Source organism: Chrysemys picta, chromosome 12 (assembly GCF_011386835.1).
Source record: "Chrysemys picta bellii isolate R12L10 chromosome 12, ASM1138683v2, whole genome shotgun sequence".
Lineage (NCBI taxonomy): Eukaryota > Metazoa > Chordata > Testudines > Emydidae > Chrysemys > Chrysemys picta.
The window spans coordinates 11,008,014-11,033,197 of record NC_088802.1 but is presented as its reverse complement, the minus strand read 5'-3'; the positions used below and the strand labels follow the sequence as shown (position 1 = coordinate 11,033,197).

The 25,184-nt window shown below is 52.5% G+C and overlaps 2 protein-coding genes across 2 annotated transcripts in view; both read left to right on the top strand.

The window, feature by feature from the left end:
* Positions 1–399: 399 nt before the first annotated feature.
* Positions 400–8,695, top strand: LOC103307084 (zinc finger protein RFP-like). Its single transcript, XM_042845737.2, has 7 exons — positions 400–884; positions 3,410–3,505; positions 3,892–4,122; positions 4,595–4,617; positions 5,326–5,441; positions 6,618–6,677; positions 7,818–8,695. Exons 1-7 carry the CDS (start codon positions 459–461, stop codon positions 8,330–8,332), a joined length of 1,467 nt encoding a protein of 488 aa, XP_042701671.2. The 5' UTR covers positions 400–458; the 3' UTR covers positions 8,333–8,695.
* A 5,356-nt stretch (positions 8,696–14,051) lies between these two features.
* Positions 14,052–25,184, top strand: part of LOC101948742 (zinc finger protein RFP-like) — a 1,201,957-nt gene continuing 1,190,824 nt past the window's right edge. The window contains exon 1 of the mRNA XM_065564673.1: positions 14,052–14,403. The gene's annotated coding sequence lies outside the window, so the exon portion shown is untranslated. The remainder of the gene's footprint in view (positions 14,404–25,184) is intronic.

Here is a 25,184-nt window from a genome sequence, read left to right as displayed (position 1 = left end):
ATAAAAATTGGAATGAAATGCTTAAAATCCACATTTTTGTGCACCTGTGAATGTTTAAATCAATAAGCATAAAAATTGGTTAAAAATAAACATCTGTCAACATTTTATATTAAAAAATGAATTCTACCAAGCCTGACTATCACTCCTTAGACACACAGACCCACCCTGTTCCTGCAAGCTCATCAGGACAGGCAGATGCTGATGTCCACGTGAAGCCCCAGTGCCCCCCGCACACCAGCACAGGGGGCTGACTGCAGGACCAGAACACTAGAGGTATATTTTTCACTAAACCCTCAGAGCTGAATTGTTACCAGTGGGCTCCTTCCAATTCAGCAAACAGTGTGCATCAGTCCAGGAAGGGAAACACCCAGTTGTTGCTGCAGGCGAGGCAGAGTGTGAAGTCAAGAGGAAATTGAAACTTCTTAGTTCTTACCCTGTTACACTACCCAGAGGGAGCCATGGCTGCAGAGAACCCCATGGAAAGTCTCCAGGAGGAAGCTACATGTCCCATTTGTCTGGAGTATTTTAAGGACCCAGTGATTACAAACTGTGGGCACAATTTCTGCCGAGCCTGCATCGCCCAGTGCTGGGAGGGATCCGATACAGCTGCCTCCTGCCCTCAGTGCAGAGAAACTGTGCAACAGAGAAACCTCAGGCCCAACAGGCAGCTGGCAAACATGGTAGAAATCGCCAATCGGCTGAGTTTACAGGCATATGAGGCAGCGAAGGGAGCAGGAGGAGATGGGGTGTGTGGGGAACACCAGGAAGCTCTGAAACTGTTCTGTAAAGATGATGAAACTTCGATCTGTCTAGTTTGCCATCTGTCCCAAGCGCACAGAGCTCACATGGTGGTTCCCGTAGAGGAAGCTGCCCAGGAGTACAAGGTAGGGAATTGCTGTCGAGTTTAATGGGTAATAACTTTGGATTTTAATTACAGGCTAATTTCACTGAAAAGTACATGGCACAGGTGTGACACATCATTCAGCTCTGTAGGGCCTTCATGGTATAGGAGATGCTATAAGAAAATTAATGATTTGGTAGTTTGGCAACATATAAAATCTTTACAGACACCTCCTGAGGTGGGAAACTTTTCTAAGATACTGAGTCCTTTTCAAACCACCCTTAACACAACGGAAGCTGTGAAATGCTCAGTGAAGCTTGACTCAGAAGAGCTGCAGACTGATCTATCTGAATGTGTTCCCCTCAGCCTGGAGAAGGGGAAGTTACAAGCAGTTCATAGAATAGAAGTCATAAAATATCAGGGTTGGAAGGGACCTCAGGAGGTATCTAGTCCAACCCCCTGCTCAAAGCAGGACCAATCCCCAACTAAATCCCCAAATGGCCCCCTCAAGGATTGAACTCACAACCCTGGGTTTAGCAGGCCAATTTTCAAACCACTAAGCTATCCCTCCCCCTGTTCTTGTTACTGATTTGTTTAATATAAATTATTATGATGATCATAGGCGCGGACTCCATGGGTGCTCCGGGGCTGGAGCAGTCATGGGGAAAAATGAGTGGGTGCTTTGCACCCACCAGCAGCCAAGCTCCCCTCCATCCCCGTGCCACCTCACCTCCTCCTCTGCCTACCTCGCAGTGCTTCCTGCCACCAAACAACTGTTTGGCAGCACTTAGGACTTTCCAGGAGGCGGGGGGGAGGAGCGGGGATGCAGCACGCTCAGGGGAGGAGGCGGAGACTTGGGGGAAGGGGGTGGAATGGGGGTGGGGACTTTGGGGAAGGGGTGGAATGAGGGCGGGAAGAGGGCAGTGCAGGGGTGGGACCAGTGGTGGGGGTGGGGTCGAGCACCCACCGGGAACAGTGGAAGTTGCCGCCTATTATTGTGATTACCTTTTTTGCATCACAGTAGCCCTTACAGACCCCAAATTGGATCTGGGCCATGCACAAAAAACAGCAAGGGATAATCTCTTCTCTGAGCAGGTTACAGCATAAATAGGCAAGACAAACAAAGGGTAGGAGAGAAACTGAGGCCCAGAAGGGACAGTGAGTTGCCCAGGGTCATCGGTGTATGGGAATAGAACTGAGGTCTTCCTAGACCCAGTCCAGGGCCCTGACCACTAGACCTCAGTGTCAGTTCCCCCCTGATGAAGTGTGTCCATTAGCAGGGAAAGATCCTTGATAAAGGTCCCAGGCCCAGCAGGGAGATGAAATTTCTCACTGGGATTCTGAATTCCTGTGTTGCTTCATGAGGGGTTAAATTCAGATGCTGCCGGCCTGCACTAGAGGAGATCACTGGGCTAAACACTGTGTGGGACCCCAAGAACCTTAAATCCACACACAAAAGGGCTCCAGACAGCGGAGGTCCATGCCAAATACCACTGGGATTAGACTGGATAGAAGCAAAATTAACTCCTAGGAGGTGCTGACCTGTGTCAGCCTGAAGTTTGAACTGTTCTGTGGTATAGGTGGGCAAAGACCAGCTAACATGTTTCCATTAGTCCCACCAGGCAGCCTTTTGAAATCTCCCAGAATCCACTGCTTCTGGGATCTTTACCAGGGAATGGGACCGTGGGGTACCTGCCCAGGGGGCATTGCCACGGAAAGGGTTTAGGACAATACTGGGGCAAACCCCAACCCGTCCTTTATACAAATCTGCATCGTGTCTAATTAGGGTGGTCACCGAGGCATCCACAGAACATGGGACATCCCCACGCCTGCCTGCAGGGGACCGTCCTCACCTGCATCAGTCACCCTGTGTGGGCCCCCCACCGCCTTTGTGAGCACGCCCCCACCTGCATCATTGGGCATGGAGGTGCCACCTCCAGCCCCGCCCCCACCCTCAAGGGTGTCCTCCTGCATCCTCAGCCTCCTCCTTTCTCTTTTGCACCAGACAAAGCCACGTCCAGTGCTGAGTACCTACTGGACAGGGATAGTGCACCACAAAACTGGGACTGCGCAGCGTCAATCCAGACGAATGGCCTCCCGACGTCTCATGGGCTTTGCCCCGGTGCTTAGACCAGCTCTGTCTAACTAGTGCAGTCCCCAAGGCTTCAAGGCTGAAATCCCAGCCCACATTGAAACCCTGGTGGCTTCTGGGAATTGTATCACTTTGTTCGTTAACGCTTCTCAAACACAGGTTTGTTGATTCACCTCCATGTGACTCCAGTGCCCTGTTTTGCGCTGTACCACTAATCAATTCATAAATACCAGTAAAGCTTGCTTATAATTGAGATCTCTCTCCAATTACTAAAGAGACTGAACCTGATTTGGTAACAAGTTGGAATATGACACGCTCTCAGTCTCCATTAATGAGGTTTCATCTCCTTCGTGGCCCTGATGTCACAAAGCGATTGGGACCAACAGTCATCTTAGGTTTGGGTGAAAAAAACACTCAGTTCACACCCCTCTCAACCCTCAAAACAAAAACTTCCTGAATCATTTCTGTTTCTTCAGGAAAAACTTCAGGCCCATTTGAAGACTCTGAGGGAAGAGAGAGAAAAGCTGCTGGAATTAAAAGTGACTGGAGAAGGGAAAAGCTGGGAGTATCTGGTAGGTGCCTGTTGTTATTAACCAGCAGGGACTGGCAGTGGGTGGTCTGTTTGGAGGCAGATTCCTCTGTGGCCTTGATGAATGTGGGCTTGTGTGTGTTCCTCCCTGATGGTGAATTGCTGGGTTAGATCTATGAGTAGACAAGACCTAAGCTTCCATTTCAGTTAATAAGTTAATGTCTTGCCCTTGTGGCTTTCCCAGAAATCCTCCCCAAGTGAACTGAATGTCCCTGTGAAGTGCTCTCCACTGTGTCTGGTCATTTCTTGCACTAACAGGATCTTAGAATTTTCCAAGAAGATCTTCCTCCTCCACACTCAGCTCTCCATGAAAGGACCCCGGGCTCCATCCGTGTCCCTGACCAGCCCTTGCCCTATTTTCATACATAGATAGAGACACAAACCGAGAGGCAGAAGATTGTGTCTGAATTTCAGCAACTGCAGCAGTTCCTGGAGGAACAAGAGCGTCTCCTGCTGGCCCAGCTGGACAAGTTGGACGAGGAGATTGTGAGGATCCAGAATGAAAATGTCAGTAAACTCTCCGAGCAGATTTCCCATCTCAGTGAGCTGATCAGTGAGCTGGAGGGGAAGTGTCAGAAGCCAGCAAGTGAATTCCTGCAGGTGAGACTGAGTGCGACACATCTGAGATCCCCACACAGGGAAGGGAGGGGTCCTGAATTCAAAGCACTGGGGTCCAGCAGACAGAGATCTTGGTGTAACTCGGCATGTGCATTGCTGACAGGTGAAGTACTATTGTTCTTTGCAGAGTCACAGACACAGAGATATAAGAGAAGGGAAAGTCCCATTAGCTCAGGGAATCCATGGCCCTGGGGCCAGCGTAGGGTCTCTCTTCCCCCATACTTCCTAAATCCCTTCCCTGGGATCCCCTGTGTGTGTCAGAGGGGACTGAGTATCAGAGGGGTAACCGTGTTAGTCTGGATCTGTATAAAGCAACAGAGAGTCCTGTGGCACCTTTAAGACTAACAGATGTATTGGAGCATAAGCTTTCGTGGGTGAATACCCACTTCGTCAGACGAATTGGGTATTCACCCACGAGAAGGGACTGAGATTCTTTTCTCTCTCTCTCCTCTAGGATGTCAGAAACACCTTGAGCAGGTATGTGGTTTTCTCTCACTCCTCCTCACACTTCACAACACTGTGAAAAAGCTTGGTGGTGATGTTAGCACTGCATCTCGCCAGGGCTCTACAGCAAAATGTGTGAGGAAGGTCTCATGCTGGATACGAACCCTCTCTGAACAACATCATCCAGAGGGTCTCACCCTGCACAGAAGACTCTGGAATTCTCCATTCAGTGGGAAAGACTGACCTCAAGTATTTCCTAGGGATGTCACCTCCCTGAGGGACTGGCTGCCTCAGGGTTTTAGGGATGGAATATGGGCCTTTCACTGCTGGGGCACTGGTTACCATTCAGCCCAGGGCAGCAGCGGTCAAGAGTCTTTCCCACCTGAGGACTATTTGGAGACCTGTGTGGAATGAGCTGGGGAGGGGGGAGTTGGTGTCTCAGTTTAATTCCTAGTCGGCAGATTTCTACAGCACATCACCAGGAGGCCATGGAGTGAATTGTCCATGGAGATTAAATTCCCCTTTTGTCCCCAGAGCTGATCTCTCCAGGCCAGAGTAGAAGAATATTAATGGGTCCTTTGAGGGGAACATTTCATGGCCATGGCCTGTGCTGCACCTGCTCTGAGGCTGAGAGAAGTTGAGGAATGCTAACTCCAGGCCTATTAGAGCAGCAACTCACTAATAAAAACTTATAATCAGTCACTAAATGCAATATAATCACATGAAATTATTTTTCTGCAGGTGTGAGAAGGGGACGTTCCAGCAGCCAGAGGAGATTTCTCCTGAACTGGAAGAGCGGGTCAATGGTTACTTCCAGAAAACTATTGCACTATTGGAGACTCTGAGGAAGTTCAAAGGTACCTAGAAGGGATGTAGGAGGGGAAATTAGGTTAAGTATCTGAGACTGTGGGAACACAACGGCACTAATCAATTGGTTCATAATTAATTTATCGCCTTGATTACCCTGAACAGCAGAGTCACAAATGGCCTCTCCCCTCTCTCCTTTTGCGGGTACAGGGGTGAATCTGGCCCATGGAGCCAACCTTCCCCCACCTCAATTTCCACATTGATAAAAAGATCTTATTGTTTCATCCTATGGTCTAGATCAGGGGTCCCCAACGTGGTGCCCACGGGTACCATGGCACCCGCCAGGGCGTCTAAGTGCGCTCGCGTACTGGCCGGTGGACAAGCATCCGCCGAAATGCCACTGACAAGCAGCAACGACAATAGGTGTCGCCGCCGAAATGCCGCCAACAAGCAGCGTCATCCAGAGAAATTGGCGGCATTTTGGCGGCGACGCCTCTGGATGACGCTGCTTGTCGGCGGCATTTTGGCGGATGCTCATCCGCCGCCACGGTCCTCCGTGGCTCGTCGTCTGGCGCCTGCCAGACGAAAAAGGTTGGAGACCACTGGTCTAGATGGTGCTTGGTACTGCCATGAATGCAGGGGACTGGACTGGATGACCTCTCGAGGCTCCTTCCAGTCCTATGATCCTATTATTATTCCTATTTCTGCCTATGAAGGACGAGGGCTCCTTCATGCTGCTCTCTTTAGAGATACTGAGTAAACAAACCCAACAACCCACAATTAGAACCAGGATTTTGCAAACTCTCAACATCCCGTGAGTGTCAAAGGGACCAAAGTGGGTAAAGTTGCTCTTATGATGATGTCTTTGCATGATCTACGTCTAGGTTATGACAAAAAGCAGTAAGTGAATGAGAGAAACCAACTGGGGTCTGAAGGGTGGGAGGGGATGATGAGGGGAAAAGAAAATCGCATTTACAGATTATCTGTCCTGGACCGATTGTGAGGCTGCAAGGACGCTGGTTCCATTGCTGAGAGATGCCTGAATGAGAAAGGAAATAGATTAAGGTTTCAGACCTTTTTATATTAAATACCTGAGTGTGTCTCTGGGCCTCTCTGTCTGTCTCTCTGTCATGATGAAAACACAGCTCTTTGAGTTCAGAGTGGGGATGCTGTTATAAATATGAAAGCCTGAAATCTCACCCCTCTCTTATCCTTTCCCCCTGCAGACACTCTGCCGTCTGCACTGGAGACAAAAAGAGGGGAACCACTCGGAGCACACAGACAGGGTGAGACTGCAGCCTCTTTCCGGCACTGGCCCCTCTCAGACTCCACCCCTGCTCCTCTTCCCCCGAGGCCCTGCCCCCTGCCCCCTGGCCAGGCCAGAAGCCAGAGCTCAGCTGTCACCCAGGGAGCTCGGGCAGTACTGGGGAACCTTGCACCCTCCACCTGCCGTGAGGTGGTGCGCTCTGGGGAGTGTGAACATGGGCCGGGGGCTGCTCCCAGGCCCGCCGGACACCAGCCCAGGGAAGGTGTAGGGTCAGGGGCTCTCCACAGTGGCCAAGGCTCCCAGCATGGTGAGGGGGCAGGGCCTCGGAGTGGGCGGGGCCGCAGGTGATGGGCCCTCATGGGCCCCTCCCCCCCAACTTCTACCAAGGTTCCGGAACACCTGGGGGGATTTGAAGCCGACATCATACAAATAATCCTGACACCAAAGTTAGTGCTGAGTTCATGCCCAGGCTGCTGAACAGAAACACTCTCCGTGAGCAGCACCCGAGCAGAGTTCTCTGCCCTGACGGCTCACAGATCCCTCTGCTTTACCCAGAGACTCCCCATCGCGCTTCTCCAACATCCGGCCTTTCCTCTGGGCAGGGCAGGGCTCTCCCATTGGAGCTGCTCACTGCTTCCTGGATTGGTGAGATGCTTTTCCTGTGATGTTGTCAGCTCCTCCCTTCTCTCCAGGCTGGGGATGGGGCTCCCCCACCCAGTGCCACCTCCCGCTCTCTGGTCATAAGCAGCTCTTCCCCAATGCTGCACCTTCCTCTCTGTTCCCTGGCCTGGGAGTGGAGGCTGCATTAGGAGATGGAATTTCTCGGCGGGCGGGGGGTGTTAAGCTGGTACCCGTCCCCTCTGTTCCCTCCTCAATGAAAGCTTCTGACACCTTCCTGGCTGTGTCACTGCCACTGGGAATGCAGCCGCCCCAGGAGCGGGAGCTGGGAGCTGAAGGTTTTGCAAGCAAATGAGAAACAGGCTGAGGAACTGCAGACACATCTCTGGTCAGCCTCAAGTGCCCAGGACAGAGGCAGCCCCCTGGGATCCAGGCCTGTCCCAGCCAGAACAGGGCTGCTGGGGAGTGTGAAAAATGGTTCCAGCCACCCCGAGGGCTGAGCTCTGCTTCTAACACTCTGATTCTATACCCTCCACCCCAGTGAATGTGACTCTGGATCCAGACACGGCTCATCCTGACCTCATCCTGTCTGCGGATTGGAAAAGTGTGAGATGGGGAGACACATGGCAGGATCTGCCCCATGACCCTGAGAGATTTGACACTGCGCTGTGTGTGCTGAGCTGTGAGGGATTCACCTCGGGGAGACATTGCTGGGAGGTGGAGGTGGGGGATGGGGAACGCTGGGCTGTGGGGGTGGCCAGAGAATCTGTAAGGAGGAAGGGGGTGATCAGCCTGAGCCCTGAGGAAGGGATCTGGGCTGTGGAGCGGTGGTGGGGTCAGATCCGGGCTCTGACCTCCCCTATAACCCCCCTGCCATGGCACCGGGCCCCCAGCAGGATCCGGGTTTGTCTGGATTGTGACCGGGGGCAGGTGACATTTATCGATGCTGGTGACGAGGCCTCGATCTTCACTTTCCCGTCGGGCTCCATCCCTGGGGAGAGAATCCAACCCTGGCTCTGGGTGGGGCCAGGATCCCAGCTCAGATTGTGTCCCTGAGACACGGCGGGGGGGGGAGGTCGGGAGTGGGGGTGGAATATCCTACTGGGGGTCCTGAGATCAGCCTCTTTAGCCTCACACACCCTAGTCTGTACGATCTCTGCCTGTGGACTTTTTATCTCTGTGACCCTGGAGGTTGCTTCGGGTCTCAACTCCGTGCAGCCTCTGGACTGTCAAACCATAGAGAGCATTCAAGTGAGCGAGGTAGAGAAGCCAATTTCATTGCCCTAGAAAAAAATTCTGATCACGCACTGGCAAGCATCTCCTTTCCCCCCACCCCCCGGCCGCCTGCTGGGGGTGGGCCCCGCCAATCAGCTCATCAGCATCCCCTCCAGAGCCTCCCACCCACCACCATCAGCTGTTTACTGGCATGCCGGAGGCGATGGGTGAGGAGGGGCAGGAAGAGGTGGGGCGGGCCTGGGCAATGCATGGCCCAGATGCTGGGAGTGGAAGGGCTGGGAAGCCCCTACCAGGCCAGCCACTGAGACACTGCTCTGCATCACTGCACGGCAGCTGCCTGAGAAAGCCTGGCTGGGGAGGTGACTTCTGCTCCCTGCCTGGGCTCAGGTGCCAGAGTTTGGCACCCGAGCCCAGGTAGGGAGCGAAAGCGACCTTCCCAGCCAGACTCTCTCAGGCAGCCACCCCAGCAAGAGGGGCTGGTGTTAAAAGTGGCTCCTTCCTGCTCCTCTCTGGGCTCCTGCCCGCCAGAGACAGCAGCTGAACATGCTATGAGGAGGGGCTGATGCAGTGGGAGGAAAAAGCGCACATCCACACACCCCGCAGGTAGCATCAGGGCGCCCAGAGCGGGTTCGGGCCCCCGTGAAATTTTTTTCCCCCCACCCCCCAGCAAGGGTGGACCGGCTAAGAGGAGGAGGGAAGCCGGGCCCCGGACCCCCTTCTGGAATTTTTTCAGGCCCCCCAGCAAGGGCAGACTGGCTAACCAGGGCCGACTAGGGGGGGGCAAGCAGGGGAAGCCGGGCCCCGGTAATTTGTACTGGCTTCCGCCCCACTCGTCGGCCCTGGGTAGCATGGGGCTGGGAGACAACGCTGTCCCCAAGGCTGGGTGCGGGGACACGGGACCTGACCTTTATACCGTTCCCCCCCCAGTACTGGGAGACACCAGTTGAATATGGAGCACCCCAGGAGAGGGGGCGAGAAGGGATGGAGTGGGGGTGGGGCATAGGATGGAGTGGGGGGTCGAGCACCCCCCAGAAAATCTAGAAGTTGGCGCCTAAGTAGACAAGCCAATCTCTTCACTGCCCCAGGGATTGTGCAGCCTGTTTGCCACTATTCTCTATGGTCCGGGAGGACTCTGGGGATCCTGAGTGAGACAGTGTCTCCGAGAAATGGGGGGGGGGGGGAACAGCCCACTGGGAATGGAAAAATGGGCTTCTCTTCCCACAGTTATCCCAGCCCCTACAGCCTGGAGGACTCCTGTCTTCCCAACCTTCTGGCCTCTTAGCTCTATGAGCCCTGGAAGCTCCTCCTCCCTCCCTCCCTCCCTCCCTGCAGCACCAAGGATGGGGGCCTGTGCAGCTGCAGGAGGAGCAGAGGGGACCTGAGGGGCAGAGGTTAGGGTTACCATACGTCCGGATTTCCCCGGACATGTCCTCCTTTTGTGTGCTAAAAATAGCGTCCGGGGGGAATTTGTAAAGCACTCACAATGTCCGGGATTAGCAGAGCGAGTGGCTTGGAGGGCTGCAGGGAAGTCCCGGGCTGGACTCAGGAGCAGCTGTAGAGGAGCCGGATCCGCCCTGCATTCTGAGCCAGCAGCTCCCTTGCAGCCCAGTCCAGCATCACTGTGCAGGGCCAGACCGGGTTTTGTTGTGCAGGGCCAGACCGGGTTTTGTTGTGCAGGGGAGCTCAGCCACGTGTCCGGCTCGGCTGCACAGAGCCCAACACTCTGTTCTGAGCAGCAGGGTAAGGAGGTCAGGGGGCAGGAAGGTTCTGGAGGTGGAGGTCAAGAAACGGGGGGGGCTTTTTGGGGGGAGTGGAGAAAGTTTTGGGCAGTCAGGGTACAGGTAGGGGGTAGGGTCCTGGGGGGCAGTTGGGGGGGGTCTTAGGAGGGGGCAGTTAGGGGACAAGGAGCGGGGGGGGGTAGGGGGCTGGGAGTTCTGGGGGGGAGCTGTCAGGGGGCAGGAGTGGGGAGAGGGATCGGAGCAGTCAGGGGACAGGGAGCAGAGGGGTTTAGATGGGTTGGGAGTTCTGGGGGGGGCTGTCAGGGGGCAGGAGTGCGGAGAGGGATCGGAGCAGTCAGGGGACAGGGAGCAGAGGGGTTTAGATGGGTTGGGAGTTCTGGGGGGGGGGCTGTCAGTGGGTGGGGAGTGGTTGGATGGGGCGTGGGAGTCCCAGGGGTCTGTCTGGGGGTGGGGGTGTGGATAAAGGTTGGGGCAGTCAGGGGACAAGAGGCAGGGAGGCTTAGATAGTCCTTGGGGGCAGTTAGGGGCAGGGGTCCCAGGAGGGGGTAGTCAGGGGACAAGGAACGGGGGGAGGGTTGGGAGGTCAGGGGGGGCGGGAAGTGGGAGGGGCAGGGGCGGGGCTAGGGCGGGGCTCCTCCCGTCCTCTTTTTTGCTCGCTGAAATATGGTAACCCTAGCAGAGGTGGGGGCTGGGCTGGGGACAGGCAGGTGTGGGGTGGAGGGACACCGATTTAATTAATTGTGGGTTTGGGGGGAAGCTGGCCTAAGAGGGGTTTCCCTGGAGCTAGCTGGAAACACAGGGGCTGAGGGATTGGCTGGCAGCTTGGGGTGTGTGAGTTAGAAAACCAAGAGAAGCAGTCGTGAGTGTGGTCTCGGCAGGAAACTGAGAGACAGAACTTGCTTCAGGCACAGGGTCCCCTGGAAAGGCAGACGTTTATTTCCGAGTAAGACAACTGCCAGCTGCTGTTAGTTTCTACTGTGTTTAGGGCACAGGAATGTGTGGACATTGTAAATAATAAAGACTGCACCAAAGAAATACCTGACTCCTATTATCCATTTCTCTTGCCAATGGAAGAACCTAGCAAGGCTCCAGACAAAGGCTAACTGCTGAGGTCAAAGGAGCGATGGTACAACCCGGGTCAGAATCTAGCCCCGTGGCGGAAATGTGTTGGTGGGAAACATTAGCTGGGAGCTCCAGCACCAAAGAGGAGCAGATGGCTGCTCACTGGACATGAGCACGTCCAGCTTTGTGTGCTGAGCAGTCCCCATTGTCCCTGCTCTCCGAGCTGATACGCCTCTGCCCAGAGTCAGACAAAACCCACGATCCCTGGCTCGTATTTCCCCACAGCAGAACCAGCCCACACAGCGATGATGGGCTCAGTATTGGCCCAAAAAGAAAAAATGGCTGGAAGAGACCAGGGCAGTTGGAATGGGCTGGGGGTGAGGGGTGGGTAGGATTGTTCGCTTCTTCTGCCTATGGAGTTTTACAAAGTTTAAACCTAAAAATCTTCTTTCCAGCTCTTATCTGGCATTGTGAACGGGCTGGGCTGTAACCTTTAACTGCAATGTCGTAGAGCTGCTGTTTTCATGCCCTGTCGCTAGCACCCACCAGCTGCCTCTGACCTTAACCCAGGGAGCCCTGGTAGCCCGGCTGGTCCCAGGCTGGTGGTTAGATGTTCAGTAAGACACAGCCAAGCCAAGGCTCCTCTGTGTAAGGGGACTGTTGCCCCCCACTAACATTCAGTGGGGGTGTTTTGGTTGACTAGCTCCCAGCACTAAAAGGGGAGGGGTCAATGGGAAATCAGGAGCCTGAGACTGACAGTCTCCAGGAACAATGGGGAGAGGCCAATGCTCCAGATCAGCCTGTTTGACAGGGCGGGCAGGCTAATCAGAGAGTCAGGAGGCCAGGGGGATCCCGTCCTCCGTGTGAACTTGAATTGCCTGAGTTAGACAGAGTGGGGCAGAGCTAAGGAGAGAGCAGGGGACGGAGCTAAGCTGCTGGGAGCAGAGCTGCAGCCCCAAAGCCAGAGCACAGCCCAGAGAGAGCAGACCTGCCCTGGGAGCAGAGCTGCAGCAACCAGAGCCAGAGGGGCCAGAGCAGCAGCGCAGGGAGCTGAAGGCAGAGCAGCAGCAGCAGCAGCAGCCATGCTGAGGCCGAGTGGAGCTGGAGCTGGAGCTGGAGCTGGAGCCGTCCGGAGCTGGGTGCGGTGAGCAGCTGGGGAGAGTGAGGGGGACCCTGGGCAGTGTGCCCAGCGCAGGGAGACGCCTCAGCCAAGAGGCTCCGCAGGCCAGACTTGGAGGGGGATCGTAACCCCGACCGTGCAGGGGCGACACTGGGAAAAAGGGTCCTGCCACCTAGAGCCTGAGAGCGTGTGGCCACCACCAGAGCAAGTGTCCAACCCACAGCATCTCTGCAGCACAGCCAGGGCCTGAGAAGGAGCCTGGGACCTACAAGGAACAGACTGTGAACTGCCCTGACGTTCCAGAGACACTGTTTGTGATTTTCCCTGCCACAGAGCGGGGTGATGTGTTTTCCTTTAACTTTTCCCATTTTTCCTTATTCTTTTTTAAAATTAATTGTTAATTAAACAACTTGTATTTGCTTTAAATTGTATGAAATGATCAGTGGGTCAGGGAGGTGCCCAGTGCAGAGAGAGTACCCCGAAGTGGGGATACCCTAGCCCCTGTCCTGTGTGACCACAGCAGGGTTGGGGGTCGAGCCCCCCAGGAATCCTGGGCCCAGCCTTGTCGGGGTTTACGAGGACTCTGCCAGGGAAGGGGAGTCCTCAAGGGCAGGGAGGCCTCTGGGTAAAGGAAGTGGGAGCCAGGACTCAGATCCTTTCGTTAGCCCACTTCACCGGGGTAGTGCAGAAGCCAGGAAAGTTCCCCACAATAGCGGGACCATTCCCCCGCTTACATTTGCACACGCATTGTCACTGAAATCACTCAATGGGATTTAGGCTACGTCTACACTATGAGGGGGGATCGATTTCAGATACGCAAATTCAGCTACGGGAATAGCGTAGCTGAATTCAACATATCTGATCCGACTTACCCCACTGTGAGGACGGCGGCAAATCGACCGCCACGGCTCCCCCGTCGACAGCGCTTACTCCTACCTGGGGTGGTGGAGTACGCACATGGATTCGGGGATCGATTATTGCATCCCGACGAGACGCGATAAATCGATCCCCGAGAGATCGATTTCTACCCGCCGATCCGGGCGGGTAGTGAAGACAAGCCCTAAAGTTCCCACCTATTGTAGTTTCAGTGCAAGTCTGCCTGTAGCTGTGGATGGCCTCATTGTGAATTAAGAATGTCCTAGTTCGTTTGAGGGTGCGTCTGCCCAGCACCGGGGCGGTGTGATTCCCAGCTAACGGCTGGAGCTAGCCTACTACCAAGAGTAGTGCAGCTGCAGAAGCCAGGAGGCTAGCCCCAGGAGTACAAGCCAGCCCAACCCCCACCTGGACATGTACTAGGTAGAATTGAAGCTTTTATGTGCTTGGGTTGTTTTTTTTTGTCCCCCCCCCTTTTCCTTTCATTCCTTTTCTGCTTCTTTACACCCCACTGCTCCCGTTCCTTGCCTAGGTAGTTCCTGCTTCCTTCTTTCCTTATCTTTCTCCTGCTCCACCTCCCGGCCTCTCCTTTCTCTTCACCTCATTCTGCACCCCCTGTGCAGCTGATAGGAGGTGGGGCAGGGACTGCCCATGATCAGCAAAACCATTTCTGGTGCAGCGAGAACAGAAGACCAGAGAGCCCAGCCGCCATGGCCTCAGCGACTCCTGTACAGAAAATCCAAGAGGAAACCAAATGCCCCATCTGTCTGGAGCATCTGACAGATCCAGTGACCACACACTGTGGGCACAACTTCTGCCGACGCTGCATCACTCAGCACTGTGAGACATGGGAAGAGCAGGACTCGGACCCTTGTGCTGAGCCCGAATCCAGAAAGGGGCTCTCCTGCATAACTCTCAGCTAGCAAATATAGTGGGAAAAAAATCAAACAACTGGATTTCAAACCAGGAAAAGAGAATCTGTATGAGAGACACGGGAAAGCACTAGATCTGTTCTGTGCAGAGGCCAGGGAAGCCGTGTGCGTGGTTTGTGAGAGATCCCCAGAGCACAGATCTCACCCGAAACACTCTGGATCCAGGTTAATTCAATTCTTTCCTTTTCAGACTCAGTCTCTCAGAACTACCGAATCTCCCAGTTTCCCAGATTTTCTCCCTGATCTCTAAATCTCTGTGTCAAGTGCCTGGTACTGAAATTCACTCGCACTCTCTCTCTCTTTTTCTCCTCTAGAATGTCAGAAGCACCTTGAGCAGGCACATGGCTCTCTCTCACACTTCACAACACCGGGAAAGGGCTTGGTGGTGATGTTAGCACTGCATCTCCCATGGGCTCCACAGCAAAATGTGTCGGGAAGGTCACGTGTTGGATAGAAATCTCTCCAATAAACCTAATCTTGAGGTTCTCACCTTTCTACAGAAGACTCTGGAATTATCCATTCAGTGGGAAATATTAACCTAAAGTATTTCCTAGAGATGTTACTTTGACATGTAGTACCTAGGGTAGTCCATGCAGAAAGTGGCTTCTAAACCTAATCTTGAGTTTCTTTGTTGATACAGCCTTGTTGCTAAAAGCTGCGTGGTGTAGACAAGCCCTTAGAGTTCCCTGTCCACAGACATGTTCTTACAACTCCTACTAACTCATAGGATTAGCCCCTGGCTTCTTTCATTGTACAGCTGATGGCCTTTGATGGGCCATCGAACAGGCTATATAGTGCTGATGCCAATCTGTCTGAGGGCGTGACCCAGACACACAGCACAAGTTTGAAATACAGAAACATCCCACTCATTCATAACTCGCAATTCAAAGATAATGCAAACATATAAACAAGATTATCATACTTGGCAAATCATTTCATTTTCATTGATACCTTACATGGCATATCTGGTAAGATTCATTGCAATTTTATAATGTTGGTATTAATATATTATAAAGTGTGTTGCATATTCCATATAGTGTCATGGTTACAGCCCTGGGGGACTGGCTGCCCAAGGATTGTGGGGATGGAATATTGGCCTGTCACTGCTGGGGCCCTGGTTACCATTCAGCCCAGGCCAGCAGTGGTCAAGAGTCTTTCCCACCTGAGGACTGTTTGGAGACCTGTGTGGAATGAGCTGGAGACGGGGGAAGTTGGTGTCTCAGTCTAGTTCCTAGTGGGCAGATTTCTACAGCACTTGGCCTGGGAAGCTCCTGTCCCTCAGAGCATGGAGGCCAGTGCCACAGAGACTTAATTCCCCTTTTGTGCCAGAGCTGGTCTGTCCCGGCCAGAGTTGAAGAATATTAATGGGTCCTTTGAGGGGAACATTTCACAGCCATGGCCTGTGCTGCACGTGCTCTGAGGCTGGGAGAAGTCGAGGAATTCTAACTTCCAGCCCAGTGAGCAACAACTCACTAGCCAGAACTTATAGAGAGTCACTAAATGCCATATAATCACCTGAAATTGTTTCTCTCCAGGTGTGAGAAGGGGAAGTTCCAGCAGCCAGAGGAGATTTCTCCTGAACTGGAAAAGAGACTCAGTGGTTTCTCCCAGAAAACTGTTGCTCTAATGGAGACTCTGAGGAAGTTCAAAGATACCGAGAAGGGATCTAGGAGGGGAAATTGGGAAAAGCCACTGAGACTGGGGGAGGAGACTGGCTCTGGCCAATTAGTTCAAAATTAAGTTATTCTTTTGTTTAATTGTTGGGTGAGAATGTCACACACTTGGGGTGCAAGACACTGAGGTTCATTAATTCAAAGCTTTGTTTGTACCAAAAGCATACCTTGCCATGACAATGAGTATTAAAGTAAGAAATGACAGACAGGCCTAGGAGAAGGTAACTGGACAAACATCTCTTTGTCCCACATAGCAACTTAGGAACACATCACTTAATAACAAGGTCACTTAAGCCAATATTTTCACTTATGTCAAGCAAACTGCCAACAAGGCCAAAGCCAAGTCAGTCAGTACAAACGCACAATCTTGGTCTCTCCAAATTATGCATAAGAAATTTCCCTTGTACCAGTTCTCAAAGTGTAACATAATAACTAGTGGAAAGCAGACAAATGGAGCAGATGGAGCAGGGGCCCAGGCATCACGATGTCTCACATTAATTCATGATTTACCAATGGTCAGAACATTCAGGCCCAAATTTACCAAAATGGCCTAATTTGGGCCACCTGAGTTTCTCTCTTCCAATTAGAGACCTGCAGGGCAGGTGCTCCAGAGCTGTGTAGCCTCCACAGCTGCAGGTGGAGTCAGTGGGAGCTGCAGGTGGCTAAACGCTCTGAGAACAAGGCCCCACGTGCCTAAACGTCAGTGCCCAAAATTTAGATGCTAAATGAAAGGCCCCTTTTGAAATTTGCACCCAGCCCCTCGTTGTGCTCTGGCTCTGCGTGGCAGATAGTCTGGGCCAAAGGGGCAGTAAACCCCACCGCCACCAGGGGGCATTCCTCCAGTGCTGGAGCCTCCTCTTCCTCCTCCTCATCAGCTGCAGGCACAAGGACTCCTGAGAGGCAGGAAAAGGGGTGAAGATGGTGGGGTGGTTGGAGAATGAGTGGGTGGTTCAGGAATAAAGGGGTTTGACCAGGGTGAATCTTTGCCTCTAATACTCTACACCTTTGCATAGCCCATAGGGGACACTCAGATTAAGAACCCTGATCCTGCAAACTCTTCACATCCCATTCATGTCAAAGGGCCCAAAGTGAGTAAAGTTACTTTCATGCTAAGGTCTTTGCAGGATCTGGGTCTAGGTTATGACAAAATACAATAGGTTACTGAGACAAACCAACTGGTTCTCTAGGGCGTGGGAGGGGATGATGAGGGGAAAGTAGATGTTCCTGACAACTCATGCCCTCTAGGATGGTGGTGAAACTTAATGCACCTTGATTGTGTTGCTGTGAGATGCTTCAATGAGAGGAAACAGAAGGTTTCAGATAATTTTATATTAAAGACCCGAGTGTGTCTCTGTGTCTCTTTCTCTGTCATAATTGTTAGTTATGTCAGTTGAGAGTGGGGATGTTATCAATATGAAAACATGGAATCTCATCTCTGTTTCCCCCTCCAGACACTCTGCCGTCTGCACTGGAGACAAGAAGAGGGGAACCCCTAGGAGCACACAAACAGGGTGAGTTTGCAGGTAGAGATTGTCTTTAAATTATGAGAAAATTCCAGTAAAAACATCTTCATGAACATAAGAATGGCCATACTAGGCCAAACCAAAGGTCCATCTAGCCCAGTGTCCTGTCTTCCGACAGAGGCCAGTGCCAGGTGCCCCAGAGAGAATGAACAGAACAGGGAATCATCAAGTGATCCATCCCCTGTCGCTCCTTCCCAGCTTCAGGCAAACAGAGGCTAGGGACACCATCCCTGCCCATCCTGGCTAATAGCCATTGATGGACCTAACCTCCATGAACTCATCTAGTTCTTTTTTGAATCCTTTTATAGTAGCTAATTGAAATTGTAGCTCAAGTTAAAAACCCAACCAACTCTGGCCATGATGTGCATAGCTCCAAAGATAAAAACATCAAATAGTAAGGAGATTCCAAGCTGAAGTCACACAAATGATCTTGACACCAACATCAGTGATGAATTCATGACCATGCATAGAAACACACTCCTAGAGCAGTAGCCAAACACCCTTAACTCTGACCCTGAGGTTTTCAAAGACATTCACAGGCCTTTTTCACAATAAAGTGAGAGGAATGAGCAGAGAACTCTCTCCCCTGAACTACCCCACCCCATGCCACCTCCTACTCTCTGGTCTTAAATGGTTCTTCCCCAATGCTGCCCCTTCCTCTCTGTTCTCTGGCTTGAGAGTGGAGGCTGCATTTAGAGGAGGGAGCTTCTCTCTAGGATTTTAAGCTGGTACCAGTACCCTCTTGCTCTCTCCTCTCTAAAAGCTTCTGACACTTCCTTGCTGCATCTCTACTGCTGGGAATGGAGCAGCCCCAGCACTGGGAGCTGAAGCCTCTGGAAGCAAATGAGAAAGGAAGGCAGTCACTCCAATTAAACAGAATGAGAAACTGCAGTGACATCTCTGCTCAGCCTCAGGTGCCCAGGACCGAAGTAGCTCTCTGGGATCAAGGACTGTCCCAGCAAGTGCGGAGTTGCTGGTCCCAGACACCTCAGGGCCGACTCTGCCCCTAATGTTCTGATTCTCTTTCTTTCCCCAGCGAATGTGACTCTGGATCCAGACATGGCTCATCCCCAACTTGTCCTGTCTGAGGATTGGAAAGGTGTGATATGAGCAGGCACACAGCAGGCTCTGCCCGACACCAATCCCTGTGTGCTGGGCTGTGAGGGGGACACATTACTGAGTGGTGGAGGTGGGGAGTGGGCAGTGCTGGGTTTTGGGGGTGGCCAGAAAGTCTGTGAGCAGGAAGGGATGGATCCAGGTTTGTCTGAACTGTGAACGGGGGCAGCTGACATTTTTCAGCGCTGATAACAAGGCCCTGATCTTTGCTTTCCCACCAGCCTCTGTCACTGGGGGGGTGGGGGGGGAGAATCAGTCCCAGGCTCTGGGTGGGGGCAGGATCCCAGCTCAGACTGTGTCCCTGACACACGGGGGAACATTCCACTGGGGACCCTGAAATCAGGCTCTCTAGCCTCAGACACCCTTCTCCCTATGACTCCAGAGGCGACATAGAGTCTGCGCTGTCAAACCATAGGGGGCAGGGAGGGATGGAGACAGAAAAAACAAACTCATTGCCCCCAGGGATTGTGCAGTCTTTTTGTCACTGTCCTCTATGGTCCAGGAGGACTCTGGGGATCACTGTGTCACTGTGATTGGGCCGGAGAGGAATAGGCCACCAAGAATGAAAGCTTCTCAAGCCTTAGTCATCCAAGTCTCTCTGACCCTGGAGGACTCAGACACGGGAACTAGGGATGCGGGGAGTGCTGCAGCACCCCCAGTTTTTGTGGGGGATCCTGCCTGCCCCGCTGCACCCAGGGTCCCGGCCCTGCCAGTCCAGTGCCAGGGGCTCTGCTCCTGGCCCTGCACCTGTGGTCCCGACTCTGTTCCCACCTTTCCAGCCCCGCACAGAAGTCCCAGCTGCTGCTGGACCTGCACCCGGGGTACTGTTCCCACCCTGCACACGGGACCCCGCCTGCCACCTGCCCTGCACACAGGGCTCTGGATAAGGGGTACTGTTTTCCGCCGGCCCCATGCCCGGGGGCTGAGCTCCTGGCTGCTGCGGGCCCACCCCCAGGGCTCTGTTCATGGCCCTTCACCTGGAGTCCACAGGAGGGTCCCAGCCTTGGCCTCTTACCCCTGTCTACATCTCCCACCCCAGCCGCAGCCCTGCTCCTGGCCCCAGCTCTGGGGAGTGGAGGGGGCATGGACAGAAGTAAGGGGGGGTTATGTAAAAAGTTTGGGGTGGGGACCAGTGGCTTTCAGCGCCCCCACTGTAAAAAATGTTCCAGCACCACTGGGAGGACTCCCATCTTCCCAGCCACCTGGGACCTCATTTCTGTGAGCCCTAGCTCTAGGTGGGGGCAGGATCTCATCTCATTGTGTTCCTGAGACATGGGTGGGGGAATATCCCACTGGCGACCCTGAAATCAGCTTGAGACAGAAGCCCACTGAGGGCTTGTCTACACTACCCGCCGGATCAACAAGCAGCGATCGATCCAGCAGGGGTCGATTTAGCATGTCTAGACGCGATAAATCGACCACTGAGTTCTCTCTTGTCGATGGGAGAGTGTCAGCTATCGACGTACTGCAGTGACGACACCGCAGTAAGGAGATCTAAGTATGTTGACTTCAGCTATGCTATTCACAAATCTGAAGTTGAGTAACTTCGATCAATCTCCTGGGGGGGTTTAGAGAAGCCCTAAGAATGAAAGAATGGGCTTTTCTCACTGCATGACACCGGAGGACTCCCATCCACCACTCCCCCAGCTCTTCATCTATATGACCCCTGGAATCTCTCCCACCGCACACACACCTTGTTCCCTGCAGCACCAGGGATGGGAAAGGGGAGGAAGGGAAGAACCCCTGGAGGGGCAGGCGTGGTGGGTCAGAACTGATGTAGAGTCTGGGAGCAGAATTGATGTGGGGGCTGGTTGGGGGCAGAATGAATAGCTGGGCTGGGGACAGGCAAAATGTGGGAGTGGCAGGGACAGGGACACAGCATTCATTAATTAAATTATGGGGAGAAGTAATTAGACCTCATTGTGGTCTCCCAGTGGGTGTTATACTTAGAAAATGAAAACCAGCAGGATCTTATTTAGGAGATAAGGGGGTTTATTGTGACTACAGAAAGAATTAATCAGTTATAGCTATAACATTCTACTCACTCACACACACACACACACACACACACACACACACAAAGTTCTGCAAGGTTGTTGTTATAGTTACCAGCCTTAGAGTTGCTCGTGCCAAGTCACTGGCCAGGTGGCCTGGACACGAGGATGGAGCATGTCAGATGTGCATCCGATTCTCCTGGAGGGTGGTTGCAGAACCAGACTCAAAGTTCTCAGTTTTTAGAGTCGGTCTTTATAGGAGCTCATTCAAATCCATAGGGTTTGCTTCGTCATGGTGTTTTCACATTTGAAGTGATAATCAATTACTGTTCTCACGTTTAAAATGATAGTCCATCATGCAGATGACACAGCAGTGACAGCTTGTTGTTATCTTGTTCTTCGGTTCTTTGGCCCCTCTGTCCTTGGCGTAGTTGGGGGTGGATTCCAGTTTGCCCTATGGGGTCATCCAGTTATCTCCATCCTGCGCATTCTTCCCGAATGTTCCTGGGCAGTTATTATTTATTAGGCTGACACTTCAACCTTTTATTACTCATTCAAACATACATTTACAATCACACCCTATTTCACTTAACATAATTATTCTCAAATCATTGGGGCATGACAGACTCCAATGAATCTATCCATGCCACTTGTCACACATGAAAAGAAAATAAGCAAGATAGGAATGTAAAAGTGGAGGAACAACAAATCTTGTTCCTGAATTCAGAAAAAAAACATTAGTATCATGTTGTTATCTTATCACTTTTTGGACAAACTCTTTGTCTCCAAATGTTTTTCTACAATTAGCACAGACCTTGCAAACTAACAGGCCTGCTTCACTTAGCACAAACTCAGCAGGCTGAGAGAATAGGCGGAGAGACATATTTCTTTCTAATAAATACAAGCTAAATCCGGGGTCTGTACTGGACCATATTTTCCCCGAAAATAATTAATGTATTAATTATTACTTTTAAGCCAAACCCCAAAACCACTTCCTCGTTAGTATAGTGGTAAGTATCCCCGCCTGTCACATGGGAGACCGGGGTTTGATTTCCCCAACGGGGAGAGTAATGTTTTTTTGACAGAACAAGGAGCAGTGGTTTCAAGTTGCAGTGGGGGAGGTCTTGGTTGGATATTAGGAAACACTGTTTCACTAGGAGGGTGGTGAAGCACTGGAATGTGTTACCTAGGGAGGTGATGGAATCACCTTTCTTAGGGGGGAGAGAGCTCAGTGGTTTGAGCATTGGCTTGCTAAACCCAGGGCTGTGAGTTCAATCCTTGAGGGGGCCACTTAGGGATCTGGGCAAAATCAGTACTTGGTCCTGCTAGTGAATGCAGGGGGCTGGACTTGATGACCTTTCAAGGTCCCTTCCAGTTCTAGGAGATACACTATCTCCATTAATTTATTATTTATTTTTATTATGAGAACTCCTGCAGCAGGGCACTAAGTCACCTTCCGCTATAGATACAGGAGAGCTGTCAACGTTGTAATTGTCACACACATAAGGGATGTAACCTTGGTTCAAAATTTGGCTGTATTTCTTCTGAGGTCCCTGCCTTCTGTCTTCACTTCCAGAGCCTTCATTTCATTACCAGCCCTTTCTTATCTTGTAAGCAAAAGGCAGACTTCCTTCCCCAGGGCATAAGCGGAGACCAGCCCCTCTCCTCTGATGAGATCACATTCCACATTCATCATGCTAGGCTCAGCCTGGGGTTAGGACCTGCATGGGGAGCTGAGCTCCTGTATGAAACTCTCCACTCCTGCCGCAGACAGGAGCTTGGTCTCTGAGCACCACTGAGACCCTGGCCTCTCTGCTGGGACAGACAAAAAGGGGGGAAATGGGTGCAGGCCTTGCTTTGTGTGGTCGTGTTACAGGGTCACCTGCCTCACTACGGTCAGATCCCAACACATTCCACACAGGCCCCTGAGCCACCATCAAGATGGACTTTCAGCCTTTGTCCAGGTGGTGGTGGGGGAGGCATTGGGTCATTGCCCTGGGGGAGCTGCTGGGGGAGGGAGGAGACTTACCTGCTCACTGCCCCAGGTGGCAGGTGTTGGGTGTGTTTAGCGCACCCTGGGAGGATCAGGTCCCCCCAGCAACCATCCAGAATCCCCTTGCCTGGTTTGAAATCCTGCTTCGGGGCTTACAGCGAGGGCTCCAAACTGCTGGTTAGCTTTTACTATGTCATTAACGAATTGTGGTTAATTTGGCTCCTGAACCACTGAGGTCTGAGTCTCACTGGCCTAGAGGATCCGGGCCACGTGTTAGTGTTTTCCTATCTGTAAAATGGTGTCTTGTCTGTTCACACTGTTAGTTTTGCAGGACAGGGTCTGTGTTTCTTTGCAATGCTTAGCACTTTCCCCTTGATTTCCAACCAAGGCCTTCCAAATAGCAAACTCCCTGAGCACGGCACCCCCCCCCACCCCGGTCATCATGGCCAGTTCTCCTCCTGCTATTGCGGCTTCTTGCTGGGCTGTGAGCTTCTATCATACTGAATCATAGAATCATAGGACTGGAAGGGACCTCAAGAGGTCATCTAGTCCAGTCCCCTGCACTCATGGCAGGACCAGCACCATCTAGACCATCCCTGACAGGTGTTTGTCTAACCTGCTCTTAAAAATCTCCAATGATGGAGATTCCACAACCTCCCTAGGCAATTTGTTCCAGTGCTTAACCACCCTGACAATTAGGAAGTTTTTCCTAATTTCCAACCTAAACCTCCCTTGCTGCAATTTAAGCCCATTGCTTCTTGTCCGATCCTCGGAGGATAAGGAGAATAATTTTTCTCCCTCCTCCTTGTAACAACCTTTCAGGTACTTGAAGACTGTTATTGTGTCCCCTCTCAGTCTTCTCTTCTCCAGACTAAACAAACCCAATTCTTTCAAACTTCCCTCATATGCTCCCTATACTTCTGTTAATCTTAAAGGTGCCACAGGACCCTCTGTTGCTTTTTACAGATTCAGACTAACACGGCTACCCCTCTGATACTTAAGGCAACGTTTCCCTTATGGCAAGCAAATGGCTAACCAGGCCAAAGCCAAGTCAGTCAGTACAAACGCACAGTCTCGGTCTGTCCAAAGTTATGAATAAAAAATGACACTAATACCCTTTTTCAATACTTAACATAACAAATAGTGGAAAAGAGACAAATGGAGCAGATGTGGCAGGGGCCCAGGCATCAGGGTGTCTCACATTAATTCATAACCTACCAAAGGTTACAACATTAAAGCTCAAATTTAGCAAAATTCCTTCATTTGGGGCACCTCTCTCCCAACTAGAGACCTGCAGGGCACGTGCTCCAGAGCCATGTAGCCTCCACAGCTGCTAGGTGGAGTCAGTGGGAGCTGCAGGTGCCCAAACCCTGTGAGAACCAGGCCCCAGGTGCCTAAAGGTCGGCACCCAAACTCTAGACCCTTAATGAAAGGCCATTTGTTAAATGTGGCCCCAGCCCATCACTGAGCTCTGGTCCCATATGGCAGTTAGTCTGGCCAAATGAGCTGTAGTAGGGAAGAAGAAAGTCCTTCCTGCCCAGGAGCCTCTTGTGCCTCCTCCACAGCAGCTGCAGGGACCAGGCATGTTCCTGAGAGGGCTGGGAATGGGGTGGGGATGATGAGGGCGGGTGGAAGAGGGAGGGGGTGGACAAGGGACGTGGGCAGTGTAAAGCTGGGCCTCTGACACTCTGCACACTGGGCAAGACACACGGGGGCCATTGTCATAGGGATGTAACTCTGGCTGCTTCAGAACTTCCTCAGCCTGTGCCAAGGTCTGCACCGGCCCCTGCAGCCACTGAACAGCAGAGTCACAAACTGTCTCCTTTTGCCGGTATGGGGTGAATCTGGTCCCTGGAGCCAACCTTCCCTGACTCAATTTCCAACACTGATAAAGTGATTTTATTATTATTATTCCTGTCTCTGCCTAAGGAGGACAAAGGCCCATTCATGCTGTTCGCTGTCCCAACAGCTTTCTAACCATAGCAGGTCACAAGCCCTCCACCGTGGCACCTCCTGCTGGTCGCTCCAGGAATTAGCTCAGTCCAGCCTGGAGCGCCCTCTACGCATGGTGACATGCCCGTTCCTGCTTTCTCTCCCCACTGTCTCTCTGGACCCACATCGCTCTTGGACCACGGTGTCCCCTTCAGAGCACTGCTCTCCGGCAGTGCCCACTACTCCATTCTCACCCCCCTTCCGGGGGGGGGGGGGAAGAGAATCAGCAGCTCTCAGTCAGCACCTGCCGCCGTGGCCACTTGTGGCCCCAAAGCCTCAGGGGCAAGCCACTGTTTGTATCAGGCCACACTCCTCTGCAGCTAGGTGCTGTGTAAAGGGGGAACCCAGGCCTCCCCATTCCTCTGGCTCCCAGCCTAGGGACCCTCTGGTAACAGCCATGTCCTGCCCTCTTTCTCTCCCCTCTACTGCTCATGCTCCCTGGACCACTTCCCCTTGGCCCTGGTACCTTCTCAGCCCCTTCTTTCAGGGGCCTCAGCCTGGCAGGTATCAGGCTGGAGTTTTCCCCCTGCTCCCCTGAGCCTGCCCAGCACTGCTCTAGCTCAGGTGCTATCCCTGGGAGCCAGTCCTCCTCCCTTGCCTGTCAGGGAGAGACTCCCCTCTGTTCTGCTGGGCAGCCCCTTATATCTGGGCATCC

Bases quoted from the DNA above. Each gene is read 5' to 3' on its own strand.
- LOC103307084 (XM_042845737.2), top strand. From the start codon at position 459: ATGGCTGCAGAGAACCCCATGGAAAGTCTCCAGGAGGAAGCTACATGT. The intron at 885-3,409 runs GTAGGGAATTGC...CTGTTTCTTCAG, and splicing joins AAGCTGCCCAGGAGTACAAG to GAAAAACTTCAGGCCCATTT. The intron at 3,506-3,891 runs GTAGGTGCCTGT...TTTCATACATAG, and splicing joins GGAAAAGCTGGGAGTATCTG to ATAGAGACACAAACCGAGAG.